This window comes from Crinia signifera, chromosome 12, assembly GCF_055691185.1.
Source record: "Crinia signifera chromosome 12, ASM5569118v1, whole genome shotgun sequence".
NCBI lineage: Eukaryota > Metazoa > Chordata > Amphibia > Anura > Myobatrachidae > Crinia > Crinia signifera.
In genome coordinates this window covers 9,719,967-9,741,914 of record NC_139228.1, presented here as the reverse complement: position 1 = coordinate 9,741,914, position 21,948 = coordinate 9,719,967, and the positions used below count along the sequence as shown (strand labels likewise).

The 21,948-nt window shown below is 45.0% G+C and overlaps 1 protein-coding gene across 2 annotated transcripts; it reads right to left on the bottom strand.

The window, feature by feature from the left end:
• Window positions 1-1,685: 1,685 nt before the first annotated feature.
• On the bottom strand, window positions 1,686-21,614 carry MINDY1 (MINDY lysine 48 deubiquitinase 1). Of its 2 annotated transcripts, none has more exons than XM_083167214.1 (10): window positions 21,373-21,614; window positions 16,468-17,675; window positions 13,916-13,973; window positions 13,119-13,183; window positions 12,459-12,617; window positions 7,974-8,076; window positions 7,409-7,551; window positions 6,880-7,110; window positions 5,627-5,794; window positions 1,686-3,644 (listed from the first exon to the last, which is right to left on the bottom strand). In XM_083167214.1, the coding sequence occupies exons 2-10, from the start codon at window positions 17,092-17,094 to the stop codon at window positions 3,564-3,566; spliced, it is 1,635 nt and encodes a 544-aa protein (XP_083023340.1). In that variant the 5' UTR covers window positions 17,095-17,675; window positions 21,373-21,614; the 3' UTR covers window positions 1,686-3,563. The 2 variants fall into 2 exon arrangements, with proteins under 2 accessions (XP_083023340.1, XP_083023341.1); XM_083167215.1 differs by having other exon boundaries at window positions 6,925-7,110; window positions 21,373-21,605.
• Between the last annotated feature and the right edge of the window lie 334 nt (window positions 21,615-21,948).

The window sequence follows — 21,948 nt, the reverse complement described above, 5'->3', positions numbered from 1 at the left end:
GATGGAACACAGCTAAATGTACACTATTACTAATTAACACTGACATGGGGACCTTCTGGCCTCTAAAACCTCTTACTGAGCACTACAGATGCCTAGAATCCAGATTCCAACACTGAATGTCTAGTACAATGGAGCCAGAGGAGTCTGGATGATAAAAACATACAGATGGGGAGCCATGTAATACCCCTAACCTGTCCCTAAGTGATGTCATACTGATGTCATTCTGACTGGATGCTCAATAAATGAGAACACTACAAAATCAACATGTTCCTGCATCTTTCAAAACCCGAGCAGTTGCTCTTCTCTGCCTGGGGTGTCGCGTTCTGCTGTGATGCTTCTAGCACAGTGTGGTCTGTATTACAGAGCTGATATACAGCCCAGAACTGTGCAAGCAGAGCGCGCAATGTCCCAGGCAGGGAAGGGGAACTGCTCGGGTTTTGGAAGTTGCAGGGGGCTAGGATGAACAGTAAAATTCGAATAGGAAGCTTTATATTTAAAACGGCAATAATTTACAAGCCATGTTTTTAAATATTTGCTGCTTTAATAAGTGTCCGAGTTCAGCCGGAATACTGCTCAGAAGAAAAACAAACATACAAAAACTGCGCTGGGGACGAGTTTAGTATAAATTAATTTATTTTATCAATATAAACCACTGGCCGGTGATGGCGTCAGCGGCTTCTGCAGATCGTGGTGTCACTATGATCAGAGGAAGCCGCTGACGCCATAACGGAGGTGGAGAGACACCTCATCACATTATTCTCTCTGGAATACAAAGCCTACTTAATTGTGATGACATCAGCACCACAACAAACCACAAGGAAACACCACCACACAGGTCCTTGAGAGGTACCTACATCTGTCTGCCCAAAAAGTGAAAGTAAGATTTGTTTTTAAACAACCAAATTGAACTTTTGAAAGTATTTTTTTCTTTTTCTTTGTTCTTTGATTTTTTTCCTAAACCCACTAAAACTGCTGCTAACAATGGCTGCTTTCCAAAAAGTTGGATAAAAAGGAAAATGGACTTACTATATCCTTTATTGGGCACTTTAAAACCTTTACGCCGCTAATAAGACTAAGGGGGATATTCAATCACCGGCGACCGGCCGCCGGGCCCTATTCTATTCTTCCTCGACAGCATTGAGCAGGGAATCTCGCAGAACGAGCCCGACTTCACAAGCAGTCGGGCTCGTTCTGCTGTGAACGGCCGGGAATTGCCAGTATATACTTTTGAAGTGGTATGATGACCATGTCGACATTTGTGAATGCCGGCATTTTGGTGTCGATATTTAGAATGCTGACATAACCGCATATTTATTAACAGTTTCGTATATAGCGCACACATATTCCACAGCGCTTTACAGAGATGAAGATGGGTTAATTTTGTTGGGAGCCGATTAACCTACCAGTAGATTTTGGATTGTGGGAGGAAACCGGAGTACCCAGAGGAAACCCACGCAGGTACACAGAGAACATACAAACTCCACACCGTTAGGGCCATGGTGGGAATTGAACCCATGACATCAGTGCTGTGAGGCAGTAATGTAACCATTACACCGTCCGTACTGCCCACATACATTTATACTATGAAGAAACATGCTATAAATTTGGGTTTCATGACAGTAGGCCCCTGGACCCAAATGAGTCCTTCACATTACAGACACAGCAAGAACACTAGAAGACAACGCTGGGGTGTAAAGAGTTTATTATCGTTTACCTATAGGATCGTCTCTACACCGTGCAAAAGCTGCTCACAGTGTCTGTCCCCCGGGACAGACGGGAGAAGATTGATAGGAAAAACCAGAGATAGTTGTGGTCATGCGGTTCTAGGTAAAGTGCGTGACATTAAGTGGAGCGTAAGGTGACCCTCAGATGAAGTCCTTAGAGTTGACCAGGGCTTGCCCTGTAAAAGTTGGTTGCAGACTCATCTTCAAATCATTAGCGTTTTCAACACACCAAAACGAAAAAAAAATGGGGAAATTGTAAGTGGACCCCAATCTGTACAAAGTGAGAACATAAAACCCGCTCTGAGACGGGCGGACACGCTACTCAACAATGGCGCCGGTCTCCCATCGTTCACCCCCATCAAGTTCAAGTTTGGTTTTCTGATCAGCCGACACGCACGTTCGACAACAGCAGTTTGTTCAAAAGGACACTTGGGAAAAAGTGGCTTTTCTAACACTCCCAAAGAGAAAAATTGGTCCAGAAATTCCTGATACATCTGTCGCAGCAGCAGCAGCAGGAGGACTTCAGGGTCGATACAAACCATAAAGGAGATGAAGGGATACTGGCGATACGGTAGATGCCGGCAAATGGGTTATCATAATGAACCTCATCACAGCGGATCAACCTACCACCCAGGGAGGGAAAGACTTGTGCATGGCAGTTTTTTGGGGATCACTATCTTAGGGGTTCACTCCACCCCCCTTATAATGAAATAATAAAATGAATGATTCCGTGCAAACCTGATTATAGATCACAATAGCAAACAATAACTGTATATGTCATTTCAAACAAAGTGTAGGTTGTCCAGAACACTCTCATACCCAAAGCCTATACATGTATCATTTATGGTGACGCTAGTATGCGTAGCTGTACTGCGCAGTCACGCACACGGCAGCCATTTTACACAAGCCCGACCAATGAGCCGCACTAATGCAATGAAGACCCCCATGGTGCACAAAATGGCTGCCTCCGTGATGTCACTAGTAGACGTCCGCCACCACTTCTACACGTAGATTATGACACAATTGAAAGAGGCTGGAAAAGCAGAATAAACATGGTCCCTTGTCATCTTTTTACCATGAATTAAGATCATGGTTTGGTTATGCGTTTTACATGTACTACAGGCATTACGTTATTATTAGGAATTACAATAAATTGTATTCGCACATCATGTATATATATATATAATTTTGTCCGTCAGACACCAGATGTCACCGTCATCTGAATTGGAGAGAAATACTGACTGATATAACAGTGAATATATTTATAGATTTAGAAAAGAAAAAGAAAAAACACTGAGAAATGAACATGAAAAAAACATTTAAAGGAGGTAGCGACCTAATATCACTTCTCGCACACACACATCAGAAGTAACTGTTACTGGATGATATTAAACGCGTCTGTCGGACAGGTGAGCGACAGGGTTGGCAAACAGGGAAAGTAACAAACTGTAGCCCTTTAAATTCGGATTTGATAATGGCTGACTTATTTCACCCTGCCACGGTGCCACGTAATGTAAGATTAACTTCTACCCACATTAAGAAAGTTGGGTTTTTTTCCAGAGCCTGGAAGCAGGTCCTTTAAAATACTTACCGTACGGATACAAAAAGCGAAAGAAAAAAAATATAGTGGTGCTCAGAATCTCTCCCAGCTATAATATCACAAGGAAAAGTCACACACGCTGTAAGTGCTTAGAAAAAAGACAAGGATCCAGAGAATCGTAGAAACTCAGCAGAGGGGATTCAAAAAGCATCTCTTTGTAGAATAAAGGGGTAAGGTGTTTGTGCTGCGCCCCCTTGTGGAGGTACCCTGGATTCCATCAGCCAATGTGCAGGATCGGGCTATAGTAGAACGCAGTCAGACTCCTGCTTCTGCCGCTGCCTGCGCTCAGTGGCCGGACGGGCGGAAGTCTGAGGCCTTGCCTGGGGTAACAGAGATTAGGAATTAGGAAACCACCACATATTATACATTGTTTCTATAGAGATTCATACGGATTGGTTTCAGCCGACAACTAAAGAACTTTACAGACTGGTATTACCTGACGATGGGGGAGGCATCATTGTGATATCACTCAGAAGTGCCAAAATGAGCAATTTCATCTAATATATCGCTCGGCGTGTACGCACATTAATAAATGGCTACTTCTATATAGATGTCATGTGGCTTGTTTTTGGAAACAGTCTTGTCTGTGTCTAGTAGTATAGTGAGACTCTCTCAGGACCCCCTTCCTCTGGCCAGTATGACCCCCGATTTATTTGAACCTTCGCATTGAACGACTGATCTGCAGGTCGCTGCAAGATCTCAGCCTTCCCCCACCCCTCGCTCTGATCAGTCTCAGCGCCAGTTAAAATTAGGCATCGGCTAGCACCAGACATTCCGGCGCTGAATTCACAAATGCCCTCAATTTCAGCAGCAGCGCCATGGCTTTCAATAAACATTTTGAGTTGTCGTTTTTGGGGGGGGGCTACATTCACAGCGATCTATGTAACCTTCATGATGTTACCCCCCACACAGGCTGGTCCTCTAGCAGAGGGTACGCTGTGTATTTTAATGCAAGCGTGCCACATTTCACACCCCTGCGTCAGAGACCCACACCGAAAGCAGACTACACTGTCCCAGCAGCAAACGATGACCCATTGTGCCGGAACATGCAGATAAGAGATGATCCATGCACTTGCATGAACTGAAGGATTTGCAAAAAAGCTACAAGGAAAACACATAACGGTATTCATCGCATGGACCAGAAGAATTCCAGTCTGCTGATGAGCAGGTTGGGGGGTATATGGACGGCTTCCGAGTAAAGGGAGAGTGTTCTAGACTCGTCAGTGATTTGCATACATTATTTACACTGTAATGGGGCCTACACAGGCTGGGGGGGGGGGATGTGGCTGAGCGTTCTGAGCAATACTAGATCGGTCAGATGGCTCAGCACACAGCAATTTGCCAGCACTGTGCGCTGAGCGGTCTGTTAGGGCCTGTGTTCTCTGGTGAGAACGCTGGTCCTGACTGGTGATTCATCTCTTAGCGATGCACAGGGCCGCGCGTCACTGTCGCTATGGCCCCTACACATGGAGCAACTTAGATGCATTTTCTAAGAGATCTAGGGGCACATTTATCAAGATCACATTTACAATGCGATCTGGGGGAAACATTACCGCCCAAGATCGCATTGTAAAATGCGATCATATCACCTGTATGTATGACGCTTGAGGGCGCAGGGACAGGGCTCCGAAAGGAGCCCTGTCCCTGCGATACCCGGTGCCGGAAGCCGGGGGGGGGGGTCTGCGCAAGCGGGGACGCGCTGACCGCAGTGCGATATGGAGCCATAGGCTACAATGGGCTATCACCATATCAGAATGGCGATAGCCCAGGGGTGCGATGCCGGGGTGCCCGAAGTTGATACATCGGGCAGCTTCGCATCCCCCATACAAACCTATGGGGGATGCAGCCGGCGGCGGTGCAGGGGAGATCGCAGCAGGGATCGGAGATTCTTGCTGCGGTCTCCCTTTAATACATTTCAGTGCTACTTAATATTTGCGGTTAACATCCGTTTTCGGGGATTTAGACGCAAATATTCCTTGATAAATGGGCCCCCTAGTGAGATCGCATAGAAAATGCCCGGAAATTGCCCTGTGTGTAGGGGCCATAATAAGCTGGATTACCCACAGGGTGCTGACTCATCCCCTCGGCAGATTAGGAGGTTGTCACAGAATAGATCTGTGCACCTATGTAATACCTACACAATGTAACTGACTACATCACGTTAAACAGGAATGAGTTAAGTGTTGGTTACGCTTCACTTCAATCCCGTCAGGCATTGAAGGCCCTGGCGAACAGGCTAATGATAGGTCTGTATCAGTGGCAGATGCACAGCAGCTGCTGGGAGTCGGTGGTGACCCTGTACCTGCTGAGGAGACTGCGGAGGGGCCTGTGCTGGAGGCTGTTGTTGCTGTTGCTGCTGCTGCTGCTGCTGCTGATACTCCTCTTGCTGCAGCTGTTGGGCCAGTTCTAGGTCACTCATAGGCAGAGGCCCCTGCTGCTGCTGTTGCAGCGACAGAGCGATCATGTAATCCTGCGCAGGGAGAGAGAGACATAGACGTTACGTAAAGAAGCTCTGGTACTGGTTTCCTAGCACGGCGCCCATCGTGGGTCATCGCATACCTTAAGTTAAGGTATGCGATGGACGCGACCGACGCGATTTTTGGGCTATTTTTAGCCTTTTTCTCGACAATTAAAAAAAATCGCGTCCATCGCGTCCCTTAACTTAAGGTATGCGATGCGACCGACGCGATTTAACATTGAATGCATTGTATTCAATGTTAAATTCCTATGTAAAATCGGGTCCATTGTATGCCATTATAATGGCATACAATGCGACCGACCCGATTTTACAGAGGGAACAATGTTAAATGGCCCAATGGACCCAATTTTTGATTGTATACCCACCCTGATGGGTAATTTGTAAGTAAAATCCCCCCCCATTGTTAACGCCACCCCACGATGAACGTCAACCCGAAGCGTGGCGAGCGCAGCGGGCCCGCGGGTGGCGGCGGTACGCGTCCTCCGACCTTTTCATACCCCTACTATACACGTCGGTGTGGCGAGCGCAGCGAGCCCCGCGAGGGGACGCACAATACCTGTGAAGTAATGCGCGTGCGCTCGCCACGCTTCGGGCTTGGTGGCTCACTGCGCTCGCCACACTATATAAAATCAACTCCACGCCGACGTGGATAGTGGGGGTATGAAAGTCGGAGGACGCCTACCGCCGCCCCTCGCTGCGCTCGCCACGCTATATAAAATCAACTCCACGCCGACGTGGATAGTAGGGGTATGAAACAGTCGGAGGACGCCTACCGCCGCCCCTCGCGGGCACGCTGCGCTCGCCACACTTCGGGTTGGCGTTCATCGTGGGGTGGCGTTAACAATGGGGGGGCATTTCACCCATCAGGGTGGGGATACAATGAAAATTGGTGTCTGGGGGGCATTTAACATTGGGGCCAATGTAAAATCGGGTCTCCGGGACCATTTTACATTGGTTCCAATGTAAAAATCGCGTCGATCGCATCGCATGCGATTTGGTTGTATGCGATGAACGAGATTTTTTAGGACCCGATGGATACAATTTTTATCGCTGGCGCTGTGCTAGGAAACAAGTACCGAAGCTCTATCAGCAAACAGCAAACCAGGGCCGCCGGTTCCCACCTGGTCCACTTGTCGCTGCTGCAACTGCTGGGGACTACCGAAGGAGGCGTCCTTCTCCAGGTGCTGCGTCAGGTGGAAGTCCGAGTCGCAGAAGCAGCTGTCCCCTTCCACGTTGTGCAGGCTCTCCCAGATCACCTTCTCCTCCTGCAGAAAGCCCTGGTCGGTGACCAGCAGGTACAGGTGGCCCTGTAGACAGATGACGTTTCAACAGCATATAATAGTGATGGCAGGGGTATTCTATTCAGTTTTTAACCAATAATAACAAAGCAGAATTATAACATAAGTGTCAGTAATAGTTGCTGCCTAATCATCCTGCGTTATATTTATCCCATTTCAGCCTCCCTAGCAATGGTGGTGAATCTATAGATTTGACCTGCATTTCACTGAGATTTAGGGTCTAATTTAGGAATCTCACACGACTACATAGAAGACGTATATAGATAGGATTGGGGGGGGGGGGGGGGGGGGGGGGGCAGCTCCGCACCTTGTGCTTTATAAGCGTGCTGAAGTGGTTGTTGCGGAAGAAGACACTAAGCTCCCCCTCCTTGACAGCAGCCATAAGCTCGCACAGCCCGTGGTAGGTCAGCTGCGCTGCCGAGGATTCCAGGAACTGTTCTGCCAGGAGACCTGCGGGGAACACACAGAAGAGGGCAGCTCAATGCCAGCAAGAACAAGTAACCACTGTGTGTGATTGGAAATAAAGGAAGAGCAGCGTGTAGAAGGCAATAAATTAAAGTTGTATGAAGGTGCACAATTAGTAATGCACTTTACAAAGTAGAAATGTAATTTACAGCGCTGTTCTGTTCCGGTGGGTCCCCGCTCAAATACACACGATCCACTCCTCTCTCCTAATGAGGCAGGCACAGAGGGTGGTGGCTGTCTGATTCAGGTGAACGGCAGATGGGTCCCGGGACAGAGCATGGTGCAGGAAGCAGAGCACTTTATCTGATCTTGTGGACTCCAACCAAAGTTACATAGAGATCCTTAAGAAAGAAGATTCATCAGGTCTTGATAAAGGACTACATATATGTAACAGTAAGTAGTGTTACCTTCAGTGACCTGGTTGGGATCACTCGAATGCTTGCAGGTTATAATTTTCTCCACCAGTTGGTTATAACTCAGTTTCCCAACAGCTTCCACAGTCTCAGCACTCTGCGGGAGGGACACAGAACCACTGTAATGGAAATTGTGCAAATATATAGCAGCCCACCTGCCCCCCCTGGTGGTGTAGGAAGTACACAGCAACTTACAGGTGGGAAGGAGTACAATATGTATCCACTAAGCAGGTTTTACTCCTTATACATGATTTACAATCCGCATTGTGTGTCACACAGATGATAATAGTAATAATTGTAATTGCTGGAGAACATAAAGCCACACGTCCATAGAGCTACACACACACACACACAGCCACAGAGCTACACACACACGTCCACAGAGCCACACACACACACACAGCCACACGTCCACAGAGCTACACACACACGTCCGCAGAGCCACACACAGCCACACGTCCACAGAGCTACACACACAGCCACAAGTCCACAGAGCCACACACACACACACAGCCAGAGCTACACACACACACACAGACACAAAGCTACACACACACACACACACACACACACACACAGCTACACACACACACACACAGCCACAGAGCTACACACACAGCCACAGAGCTACACACACAGCCACAGAGCTACACACACACACACAGCCACAGAGCTACACACACACACACGTCATATTTGCCTACTTTTGAAAACTAGTTTCAGGGAGATTATAGTTGTTAATAGAATTTGGCAAAGCACCCCATTGAGGGGGCGTGTCATACTCCACCCAAAGGGTGTGTCTAGTTCCATATATGGAGGGATTGTGAAAAGAGATTGTGTACGTGGCACCTAGAAGCGTGGGTGTGTACAGCTACATCTGAGAGGAGTGTTTTAAAATTACTATATCCAAATGTAGATGATCCCCAAAGCAGTTAGTAACAGATACTAAGAGATACTACACTTGCTAAAGTGCTGGGTAATGGTGATGATTATGTAAATGTATCTGTCTCTCATTCCTTTTTCCCCAAAAATGCAACGGTGTAATGTAGGCTAGGTGAAATTAGGGAGATTGCTAGACTAATGAGGGAGATAGACTAATGAGGGAGAGAGGGAGATTGCTGCTATTTCAGGGCGTCTCCTGCAGAATGCAGGAGGGGAGGTAACTATGATGTAACAGTGTAATGTGGGCTAGGTGACATGAGGGAGATTGCTAGACTAATGAGGGAGAGAGGGAGATTGCTGGGTACTTGTTTCCTAGCACGGCCACAATCGTGGGCATCGCGGGTAATTTTTAATGGTCTGCAATGCGACCGACGCGATGCCCGCGATTTCCCATTAAAAAGTCAAAATTGAGTCGGTCGCATCGTATGCGGCCAAAAAAATCATGCGATGGTACCGACGCGATGCCCGCGATTTCCCATAGGGACAATGTAAAATGCCTCAATTTAACCAAATCAACATAGGGAACAATGTTAAATGGGCCAGAAACCCCCAAAAACCCCCCCTGACCAGTGAAATGGCCCCCCCAAAAATAGTTAACGCCACCCCACGATCAACGTCAACCCGAAGCGTGGCGAGGGGCGGCGGTACGCGTCCTCCGACCATTTCATACCCCCACTATCCACGTCGGCGTGGAGTTGAGAATAGATAGTGTGGCGAGCGCAGCGAGCCCCGTGAGGGGACGCGGATACCTGTGAAGCCCGCGAAGGGACGCATTTACCGGTGAAGGTATCCGCGTCCGCTCGCCACGCTTCGGGCTCGGTGGCTCGCCACACTATCTATTCTCAACTCCACGCCGACGTGGATAGTGGGGGTATGAAAAGGTCGGAGGACGCGTACCGCCGCCGCTCGCCACGCTTCGGGTTGACGTTGATCGTGCGTTGATCGTGGGGTGGCGTTAAGTATTTTTGGGGGGCCATTTCACTGGTCAGGGGTTTTTTTGGGGTGTCTGGCCCATTTAACATTGTTCCCTATGTTGATTTGGTTAAATTGAGTCATTTTACATTGTTCCCTATGGGAAATCGCGGGCATCGCGTCAGTCGCATCGCATGCGATTTTTTAGCCCGCATGCGATGCGACCGACGCGATTTTTTTACCTGCGATGCCCCAGATCAAGATCGTTGTGGCCGTGCTAGGAAACAAGTACCGATTGCTGCTATGTCAGTGAGCCTCCTGCATGGTAACTATGGTGTAACAGTGTAATGTGGGCTAGGTGACATGAGGGAGATTGCTAGACTAATGAGGGAGAGGGGGAGATTGCTGCTATGTCAGGGAGTCGAAAAAGGAAGGGTAGACTGCGCTTATTGATGACAGAGTGAGGATGATTAAAAAATGATTATTTAATAATGCAATAACATACTGTAATGTATACACATAAAATACAATATACACAGTAAAAGAAAGGGAGGGGAGGGGGGAAGGGAAATGAAATGCTGCATCCACTGGGGTAATGATATCACCTTTATATGTCCACAGTTCAATGGGTACCCAAAGATGGTGAGATCCTGTAGTGCTTGGCCACAGCGGTGCTCAGTGATAACTTTATCCAGATGTAATATGGGAGTAGCGAGCCTCCCAATTCGGAGTGGAAAGTTAGGTCGAGACTTCCGCAAGATGACTCTGGGTGGGTATTAGATAGGCGGCTTGCCTTCAGAAGGTGAGTGCCTCACTCCAGGTCAGGTGTGCCGATGGTAGTTCGCAGTAGTGGATCTCCAGTTGGTTGTGGGTAGTGGATGGTGAAGGTGGGTAGCAGCGTGTTCAGTGGGCAGCTAGGAGCCTGGACCAACGCGTTTCGCCGCAAGGAGCAGCATTTTCAAGGTGGTTTGAGACAGGCAGGGGTAGGGGTATATATACCTATAGTACTCAGGTAAATTGTGTGCACCTGTGTGCAAAGCAATTAACTTTTGCATAGCATAAAAACAAATAAAATAACACCTCATATTTGAGCAGGAGACATGGCTAAGTAAGCCTTATGTACAAAGAGTTGAAAACGAGTGATATTATTGGTAGAAAAACGTTAATTTAGACAGAGTATTCAAGACAGCGTTACTACACTTCCGGGTATGTACTTCCGGTTAGTGAATGGAACGCATAGCGCTGTCAATACAGCGCTATGCGGAGGTCATTAAAAAGCGATTGTAAGGAATTATTGTTTGAGAGATGAATAGGGTATTGCGTCAGCACATATGATGAGAAAGATACACTATTACTAAGCGCATAGAATAAGACAGATGCGCTGTCATTAAGGCATGTATAAATGTATATGGTACTCTAATCCTTCCCCACCTACCCACAACCAACTGGAGATCCACTACTGCGAACTACCATCGGCACACCTGACCTGGAGTGAGGCACTCACTTTCTGAAGGCAAGCCGCCTATCTAATACCCACCCAGAGTCATCTTGCGGAAGTCTCGACCTAACTTTCCACTCCGAATTGGGAGGGTCGCTACCCACATATTACATCTGGATAAAGTTATCACTGAGCACCGCTGTGGCCAAGCACTACAGGATCTCACCATCTTTGGGTACCCATTGAACTGTGGACATATAAAGGTGATATCATTACCCCAGTGGATGCAGCATTTCATTTCCCTTCCCCCCTCCCCTCCCTTTCTTTTACTGTGTATATTGTATTTTATGTGTATACATTACAGTATGTTATTGCATTATTAAATAATCATTTTTTAATCATCCTCACTCTGTCATCAATAAGCGCAGTCTACCCTTCCTTTTTCTATAGGGACTGACAATCCCTTTATTGACAGCTGCTGGCTGAAGCCACCCATACAGGCGCCCCTTCAGTTACTTTGGTAACTGACCCCCCCGTTTTTTTTTTCTATGTCAGGGAGTCTCCTGCAGAATGCAGGAGGGGAAGTAACTATGATGTAACAGTGTAATGTGGACTAGGTGACATGAGTCTCCTGCAGAATGAAGGAGGGGAAGTAACTATGATGTGCAAATATGCCACACGTCCACAGAGCTAGACATACACAGCCACACATCCACAGAGCTACACACACACAGCCACATGTCTACAGAGTTACACACACACAGCCACACGTCCATAGAGCTACAGACACACACACACAGCCACACGTCCATAGAGCTACAAACACAGCCACACGTCCACAGAGCTACAGACACACACACACACACACACACACACACACGTCCATAGAGCTAGACACACACACACAGCCACACGTCCATAGAGCTACAAACACAGCCACATGTCCACAGAGCTACAGACACACACACACACACACAGCCACACGTCCATAGAGCTACAGACACACACACACACACACACAGCCACACGTCCATAGAGCTACAGACACATACACACAGCCACACGTCCATAGAGCTACACACACAGCCACACGTTCACAGAGCTACATATACACAGCCACAGAGCTACTGCCGGAGAATAGCCTTGTGAAACGATCTCAGCCATGTACGGGGGTAACAAGGTCCTACCTGAGGATCCACCAGCCACCCGTGGTACAGCGGGATATTCAGAAGGTCGAACACGATACACTCCGGTGTGTACTCAAAGTCGGACACTCCCGTGAACCGCACGTTGACATCCAGTCCTGTAGAGAGCTTGGGCAGCACAGTCATGGCATCATTCACGTTCTACAAGTCCAAGAGAAATATCTAAGAGAACGTCTGTGGTGGCGCTGTGCGCACAGACCTTGGCACTGCCTGCAGGGGAACCTATTTCAGTCATAGGTCATGTTGGGCCGCTACTCACAGCTTCCTACCTCATCCAGGATGATGCTGCCCACGTGCACCAACAGCTCCTACCCCACCCCTGGACAGCTGCCTGACCCCCTCCGCTCATCTGCTGGAACAGTTTCTGTGTAGGGTAAATACTGCCTGCATTATTTTTACACTGCAATTTAGATTTCAGTTTCAACACACCCCACCCGAATATAACTCTCCCTGCACAGGTTACATCTGCCCCACCTGCAGTGCAGCATGGTTTTGCCCATTCTCCAAATTTGTGCTGAGCTCAGATCTGAATAAGGCCCTATGAATGGGAAGTAATGCCCAGCATATCAGTTCTGTATATACTATGGAACAGGAGGAAGATAACGCGCGGCGCACTGTGCGACAGACGCGACAGTGACTGACCTGCTGGAAGTTGAGCTGCAGCACCTCAGAGTTCTCCTGTGGTTGAATAGACAGCACACAATCTCCTATAGAGAGATGGGACAAAATCCATGCATAATGGTTAAAAGCAAAACGCTTCTGTAGGTTGTCCTATGCAAGAGACACAGGTCAGAGATAGCCATCCTATACTATATAACAGAACGGTAATACTCTTTACACCTAGACCAGGTACGGCCAAACTGTGGCGCTCTACACATCCCAGCTTGCTTTGCTATAGTTTTAGCATTCCCTAATAGCAAAACTGTGGCAAGGCATGATGGGACTTGTAGTTTCAAAGCAGCTGGAGGGCCATAGGTTGGCCATGCCTGCCATTGACAATAGTCTAGCAATAATTATTATTTTTTTTTTAAATACTACTATAAAACTTAATTTATAAAATCATAACAAACAATTTACAACAAACTACCAACACATCAAAATTATGAAATACAACAGTAACATAAGAGCCAGAAGCTTGAATTGCTCCATTGAGCGCCATCTAGTGGCCACTGGTCTGCACACTTCATTCCCCCCAATAGAAGTGATGAACAGCATTAGCCATTAATTATATAGGCTGAACCTTAACTTGGTTTTGGCTATATAGACATAAAGTAGAGTAGTTGAATGTCATGAGGCCACCTGCTAATTCGCTGGTGTGAGATCAGGGCTGCATCAGACTCATTGTACCACACATCACGCATTTGAATTATAACAGGAACAGGACACATAAATATAGGGTGCACCCTTGTTATTTATTCATTCATCCGCTAGTCTCTTACCGAGATGGGCCATAAGCTCCTCTGAAGTGATCACCTCCTTCTGCGGTGGGAGTTTTACCTGTAGTAACAAGAGTCACATGATCAGTTGCACCACTAGAAGGAAGCACTACCTGACTTTGCCTATACAAAACATTCCTGGAGCATAGCAATGGGCTTAATATTGATTTTTCACATCTTTTGCATATAAACATGGACGTTGTTTTAAGGCAGCAAGAACGCAGGAAACAAACCTGCTTTACCACCTGTCAACAGACATTCCAACGCAACGGCAACACCAGGAATATAACCTCTGTATACAGTGACCTTCATGTTTACACAACACAATGGTTTATAGAACGGTAAGTACAAGCGGGCAGCTTCCCACTGGCTGGGTCCTGCTAAATGTGTATTTATAACCAAATAATAATACATGTTGTACAAATGGCTACTATTTGGGTGCTCCAATCTATTTACAGTTGTGCTCATAAGTTTACATACCCTAGCAGAATTTGTGATTTTCTGGCCATTTGTCAGAGAATATGAATGATAACTCACATTCTTTCACTCCTGGTTAGTGGTTGGGTGACGCCATTTATTGTCAAACAACTGTGTTTACTCTTTTTAATTCATAATGACAACAGAAACTACCCAAATGACCCGGATCAAAATAAAAGGTCAGTGAGTTTCTGGTCTCCTGAAAGACCCTTGCATCTTTCATCCAGTGTGGTCTGGATTCTGAGTCATGGGGAAAGCAAAATAATTGCCAAATGCTCTGCGGGAAAAGGTAATTGAACTGTATAAAAAAACAGGAAAGGGATATAAAAAGATATCCAAGCAATTGAGAATGACAAACTCTAATTAAGAAGTGGAAAATGAGGGATTCTGTGGAAACAAAATCACTGTCAGGTAGACAAACAAATATTTCAGCCACAACTGCCAGGAAAATTGTTCGGGATGCAAAGAAAAATCCCTAACAACTTCAGCTGAAATACAGGACTCTCTGAAAAAAGTGCTGTGGTTGTTTCAAGATGTACAATAAGGTGGCACTGAAGAAAAATGGGCTGCATGGTCGACTCGCCAGAAGAAAGCCATTACTACACATATGCCACAAAGCATCTCGCTTACAGTACTCCAAACAGCACAGAGACTAGCCTCAAAACTTCTGGAACAAAGTCATTTGGAGTGATGAGACCAAAATTTTACTTTTTGGCCACAAGTTGCAACCAAAAACATTACTGAGTCAGCAAGGGCTATGATGAAAGGTACACCATTCCTACTGTGAAACACGGAGGTGGATCGCTGATGTTTTGGGGATGTGTGAGCTACAAAGGTACTGGAAACTTGGTCAAAATTGATGGCAAGATGAATGCAGCATGTTATCAGAAAATACTGGAGGATAGTTTGTACTCAACAGCGTAAGGGACGTACTTGGACGTTCCAACATGACAATGATCCAAAGGCCAAGTTGACCTGTCATTGGCTACAGCAGAATAAAGTGAAGGTTCTGGAGTGTCCATCTCAGTCCCCTTACCTCAATATCATTGAGGCACTCTGGGAAGATCTCAAACGTGCAGTTCATGCAAGAAAGCCCAAGAATTTACAGGAACTAGAGGCTTTTTGCCAATAAGAATGGGCAGCTTTAGCATCTGAGAAAATAAAGAGCCTCATCCAGAACCACCACAAAAGACTTCAAGCTGTCATGGATGTTAAAGGGGGCAATACACGGTATTAAGAACTGGGGTATGCAAACTTTTGATCAGGGTCATTTGGGTAGTTTCTGTTGTCGTTATGATTTAAAAAGAGTAACACAGTTGTTGGACAATAGTGTCACCCAACCACTAACCATGAGATAAGAAAATTTTGAGAGTTATCATTCATATTCTCTGACAAATGGCCAGAAAATCACACATTCTGCTAGGGTATGTAAACTTATGAGCACAACTGTATATAAGAAATAATATACTATCTTGCTAATACATTTCCCTTTTAATAGTTCCTAATTCAAACCCAGAATTTGATGATCTTTTGTGACTCATTCGCCTTTCATACCGCACTTCGGGCCCGGATAATTGCCAGGTTGCTGATAGTGTTCACGCTGTGCTGTCTGTCCCCGCCAGGCCCGCCCCCAATGGTGACGTCTGTGGACCCAGGAAACTCCCTATGGTGATGTTGGCACAGGCCACACCCCATATGGTGATGACGGTGGCAGGGACCGCCCCCTATGGTGACATCAGCGGCCTGGGCTTGGCCTCAGATTGTGACATCGGTGGCCCGGGTCCACACCCAACAGTGATGACGGCAGGCCCGGCCCATCCCTTCATGCTGCCCTGGCCAGATCCTAGAAGGATCACTATACCGACATGTCGAACAACCCGGAAATTCAACCTGGGTTATGAAAAGGGTTGATCCCATGTCGCCCTCTGAATAATGGGTGACCCAGGTTTAACATGGAAGAACCAACCCGACTTGACCCGGCGAAGCGATGTGAATGAGGTATCAGAGAATTGCTGCAAATCAGGGCCCTATAATGTCAATTGTAATTAACCAATCTTAAAGAGTCCACAACCCCTTACCTTCCAACGTAAAAAGAGGATGTTCATGATGGCCAGCAGGGGGCACGGGCCGTTCTCGCTCTGGGTGATCACAGGCGTCCGCTCTCCTTTCCAGTTTATCCACTTCACAAAGTAATAGTCCGCCTCTGCCACCTCCTTGTCCGGCGACTTGGAGGCTCCGGCTTCCGATGCCTCCTCACAAGGGCTGACACTGGCGCTAGAGCACAGCAGGTTCTGCAGCGAGGGGTTCTCCGTCATCACGCTGTCGTCTGAAGGCCGGTTGCTCTCGGGTGGCTCGGAATCGGCAGATATAGACTGCTGGTTTGCTCTGCAGGATTCCGCGACGGACTGCGAGTTGCTGTCCTCCGCTTCCCTATTGGACTGCGAATCACTGGCCTTGCTATCGCAGCTAGAGGCCGAGGCGTCAGACTGATCTGACGTCTCTGTGCTCGTCCCGGGCATTGTATCAGACACCACGTCTGAGGGCCTTTCCTCCTGCATCTCGCCTTCTAACGTTTTGACATCCGCTCCCTCGCCATTGGCTGCTTCATTTTCAAGCCCGGGTACTTGACATTTATCTGGCTGTGATGAGGTGACATTAACTTCTTCTCTTTCATTCATTTTGCATTCGTTAACAGTGGCCTCCATTAATCTAACAGTTCTCTGCTAAAAAATACTCCACCAAAGCTTCCAATATATATATACAAATAAGCCAATATAGAAAATCTGTGTACAGTATAAGTGAAAAATAAACCAACCAGAAAAGTGGTCTGTCCAACAAATATAAATATAGTTTTAAAGTTACTGATACTACTAAATAACGGTCTTAGACCACGCACTGGCGGGGAGCGCTGTCCAGTTTAGTGGCGTTTTATAGACAGGTCCAGTGTACGTTATGTGTGATACTCACACCCTCGGTCAATGCAGCCTATAAAAATAAATACAATTCAAGAAAACCATTAAAAAGTAGCCAACTGGAAACATAGAAGAGCGGAGTATAAATGAATAAGCGGGAAGTGGGAGTTCACTGCGCCAATTTGGAAAGGTACAAAACACTTATATAAAACGCATTTTTCTCAAGTGCAGGATGATCAGCTCAGGTGGATGCCATGTGCTCACTTCCCGGCGGGAAGGCTGGGGGTTGTTAGGCTTCAGTGCCGGCAGCCTCCTTCTTGCAGCGAATGCATTGAGGAAAGTCGGGCGTGTGAAATGTGGGTGCTAGAAGGCGTCTGCGGAGCAAAACAGGAAATTATATATATATTATAGATTTAGGAATACTCTGTCTCTCTCGCACATTCCAAGTATGTCACTGTACAATGTTAGCCTGGTCACTGAGAAGGTATATCATATAGGATGTAACAGTAAGTGCTGCAGGAGTCACACAACATCCGGTTTGTCAGACGTTACACAGCGCTGATCAAAGACTCCAGTGACAGGACAGACTGCAGCTTACTACTGGGACATTACACTTACATGGGGAGCGATTACCCTATTACTGTGCGTTATTATAGGATATATACAGTAATAGGCAGTATGTGATATACAGGATGGGTGCAAGATATGGTATATATAATAACATGTGGTGTGTTCTATACAGGATGGTGCTGTGTATAGTGTTTGATATACAGGATGGTGCTGTGTATAGTGTATATATAATTGTGTATGATATACAGGATGGTGCTGTGTATAGTGTATATATAATTGTGTATGATATACAGGATGGGTGCAAGATATGGTGTATATAATAACATGCGGTGTGTAACAGGATGGTGCTGTGTATAGTGTATGATATACAGGATGGGTGCAAGATATGGTGTATATATAATAACATGCGGTGTGTAACAGGATGGTGCTGTGTATAGTGTATGATATACAGGATGGGTGCAAGATATGGTATATATAATAACATGCGGTGTGTAACAGGATGGTGCTGTGTATAGTGTATGATATACAGGATGGGTGCAAGATATGGTATATATAATAACATGCGGTGTGTAACAGGATGGTGCTGTGTATAGTGTATGATATACAGGATGGGTGCAAAATATGGTATATATAATAACATGCGGTGTGTAACAGGATGGTGCTGTGTATAGTGTATGATATACAGGATGGGTGCAAGATATGGTATATATAATAACATGCGGTGTGTAACAGGATGGTGCTGTGTATAGTGTATGATATACAGGATGGGTGTAAGATATGGTATATATAATAACATGCAGTGTGTAACAGGATGGTGCTGTGTATAGTGTATATATATATAATTGTGTGTGATATACAGGATGGTGCTGTGTATAGTGTATATATATATAATTGTGTGTGATATACAGGATGGTGCTGTGTATAGTGTATATATAATTGTGTGTGATATACAGGATGGTGCTGTGTATAGTGTATATATAATTGTGTGTGATATACAGGATGGTGCTGTGTATAGTGTATATATAATTGTGTGTGATATACAGGATGGTGCTGTGTATAGTGTATATATAATTGTGTGTGATATACAGGATGGTGCTGTGTATAGTGTATATATAATTGTGTGTGATATACAGGATGGTGCTGTGTATAGTGTATATATAATTGTGTGTGATATACAGGATGGTGCTGTGTATAGTGTATATATAATTGTGTGTGATATAAAGGATGGTGCTGTGTATAGTGTATATATAATTGTGTGTGATATACAGGATGGTGCTGTGTATAGTGTATATATAATTGTGTGTGATATACAGGATGGTGCTGTGTATAGTGTATATATAATTGTGTGTGATATACAGGATGGTGCTGTGTATAGTGTATATACTGTATAATAGTGTGTGAAATACAGGATGATGTATATATAATAGTGTGTGATATATAGGATGATGCTGTGTACAGTATATATATATATGTGTGATATACAGGATGGTGCTGTGTATATAATAGTGTGTGATATACAGGGTGGTGCTGTATATATAATAGTGTGTGATATACAGGGTGGTGCTGTATATATAATAGTGTGTGATATACAGGATGGTGCTGTATATGGTGTATATATAGTAGTGAGTGTTACACAGGATGGTGCTGTATATGGTGTGTATATGTGCGTGATATAAAGGATGGTGCTGTATTTATAATAGTGTGTGATATACAGGATGGTGCTTTATATGGTGTGTATATAATAGAGTGTGATATACAGGATGGTGCTGTGTATATAATAGTGTGTGATATACAGGATGGTGCTGTATATATAATAGTGTGTGATATACAGGATGGTGCTGTATATATAATAGTGTGTGTTATACAGGATGGTGCTGTATATGGTGTGTATATAATAGAGTGTGATATACAGGATGGTGCTGTGTATATAATAGTGTGTGATATACAGGATGGTGCTTTATATGGTGTATATATAATAGTGTGTGTTATACAGGATGGTGCTGTATATGGTGTGTATATAATAGTGTGAGATATACAGGATGGTGCTGTGTATATAATAGTGTGTGATATACAGGATGGTGCTGTGTATGGTGTATATATAATAGTGTGTGATATACAGGATGGTGCTGTGTATATAATAGGGTGTGATATACAGGATGGTGCTGTGTATGGTGTATATATAATAGTGTGTGATATACAGGATGGTGCTGTATATATAATAGTGTGTGATATACAGGATGGTGCTGTATATATAATAGTGTGTGATATACAGGATGGTGCTGTATATAATAGTGTGTGATATACAGGATGGTGCTGTATATAATAGTGTGTGATATACAGGATGGTGCTGTATATATAATAGTGTGTGATATACAGGATGGTGCTGTGTATATAATAGTGTGTTATATACAGGATGGTGCTATGTATATGTGTGTGATATACAGGATGGTGCTGTATATATAATAGTGTGTGATATACAGGATGGTGCTGTATATATAATAGTGTGTGATATACAGGATGGTGCTGTATATATAATAGTGTGTGTTATACAGGATGGTTCTGTATATGGTGTGTATATAATAGAGTGTGATATACAGGATGGTGCTGTGTATATAATAGTGTGTGATATACAGGATGGTGCTTTATATGGTGTGTATATAATAGTGTGTGTTATACAGGATGGTGCTGTATATGGTGTGTATATAATAGTGTGTGATATACAGGATGGTGCTGTGTATGGTGTATATATAATAGTGTGTGATATACAGGATGGTGCTGTGTATATAATAGTGTGTTATATACAGGATGGTGCTATGTATATAATAGTGTGTTATATACAGGATGGTGCTATGTATATAATAGTGTGTTATATACAGGATGGTGCTGTGTATATGTGTGTGATATACAGGATGGTGCTGTATATATAATAGTGTGTGATATACAGGATGGTGCTGTATATATAATAGTGTGTGATATACAGGATGGTGCTGTATATAATAGTGTGTGATATACAGGATGGTGCTGTATATATAATAGTGTGTGATATACAGGATGGTGCTGTGTATATAATAGTGTGTTATATACAGGATGGTGCTGTGTATATGTGTGTGATATACAGGATGGTGCTGTATATATAATAGTGTGTGATATACAGGATGGTGCTGTATATATAATAGTGTGTGATATACAGGATGGTGCTGTATATATAATAGTGTGTGATATACAGGATGGTGCTGTATATATAATAGTGTGTGATATACAGGATGGTGCTGTATATGGTGTATATATAATAGTGTTATAAAGGATGGTGCTGTATATATAATAGTGTGTGATATACAGGGTGGTGCTGTATATGGTGTATATATAATAGTGTTATAAAGGATGGTGCTGTATATATAATAGTGTGTGATATACAGGGTGGTGCTGTATATGGTGTATATATAATAGTGTGTGATATACAGGATGGTGCTGTGCATATATAATTATGTATATATAACATACGGTTTGGGGGGGCTGGCTCTGGCGCTGGAGCCGCTCCCTTGCTCTCAGGGGCCCCTGTGGCTCCTCCAGGCTCCGCTCCCGGCCGGGTCCTGCGTATATTTCGGGAAAGTTATTATTCTCCAGGCTGCATCTAGCGAAGGGCTGTACGGGCTGCGTGATAGAGCGGAGCCGGGCGCCCTGGAAACGGAGCTTGTTCTGTACGGCGGCCTCTAGCGGCCGGGAGGAGTCAGCGCAGCCTCTATCCCCATGTATACTATACACAACACGCTCATTACATCACCACATTGCACTGCTTATACACTTACACATATTTTTTATTATTATTATTATTATTATATATATTTTTCTCTAGTAATAATGCTCCTTTTGCATACATGCCTATTAAAATGGGTTCTGTGGCCTTTAGAATTCTGTACCAAATGTGTGCTGCTGGTTATGTTTATGCTCATTTCCTGTATAGTATACCTGTGACTAGCCTGGATGCTGTGAAGAAATAAAGACTGCTCTTATACTGTACTGGTCCATGTGATCCTTGTCACCAGTGGCGTGCGCCGTGCGGTCGGGTGAGGCAGGTGA

What these genes read in the sequence shown, in the direction of transcription:
- MINDY1 (XM_083167214.1), bottom strand. Translation starts at nt 17,094, where the DNA reads ATGGAGGCCACTGTTAACGAATGCAAAATGAATGAAAGAGAAGAAGTT. An exon ending in TCCCAACCAGGTCACTGAAG is followed by an intron (nt 7,552 to 7,973) that starts GTAACACTACTT and finishes TGTTCCCCGCAG; the next exon opens with GTCTCCTGGCAGAACAGTTC. An exon ending in TGTTTGCTGATAGAGCTTCG is followed by an intron (nt 5,795 to 6,879) that starts GTACTTGTTTCC and finishes CTCCCTGCGCAG; the next exon opens with GATTACATGATCGCTCTGTC.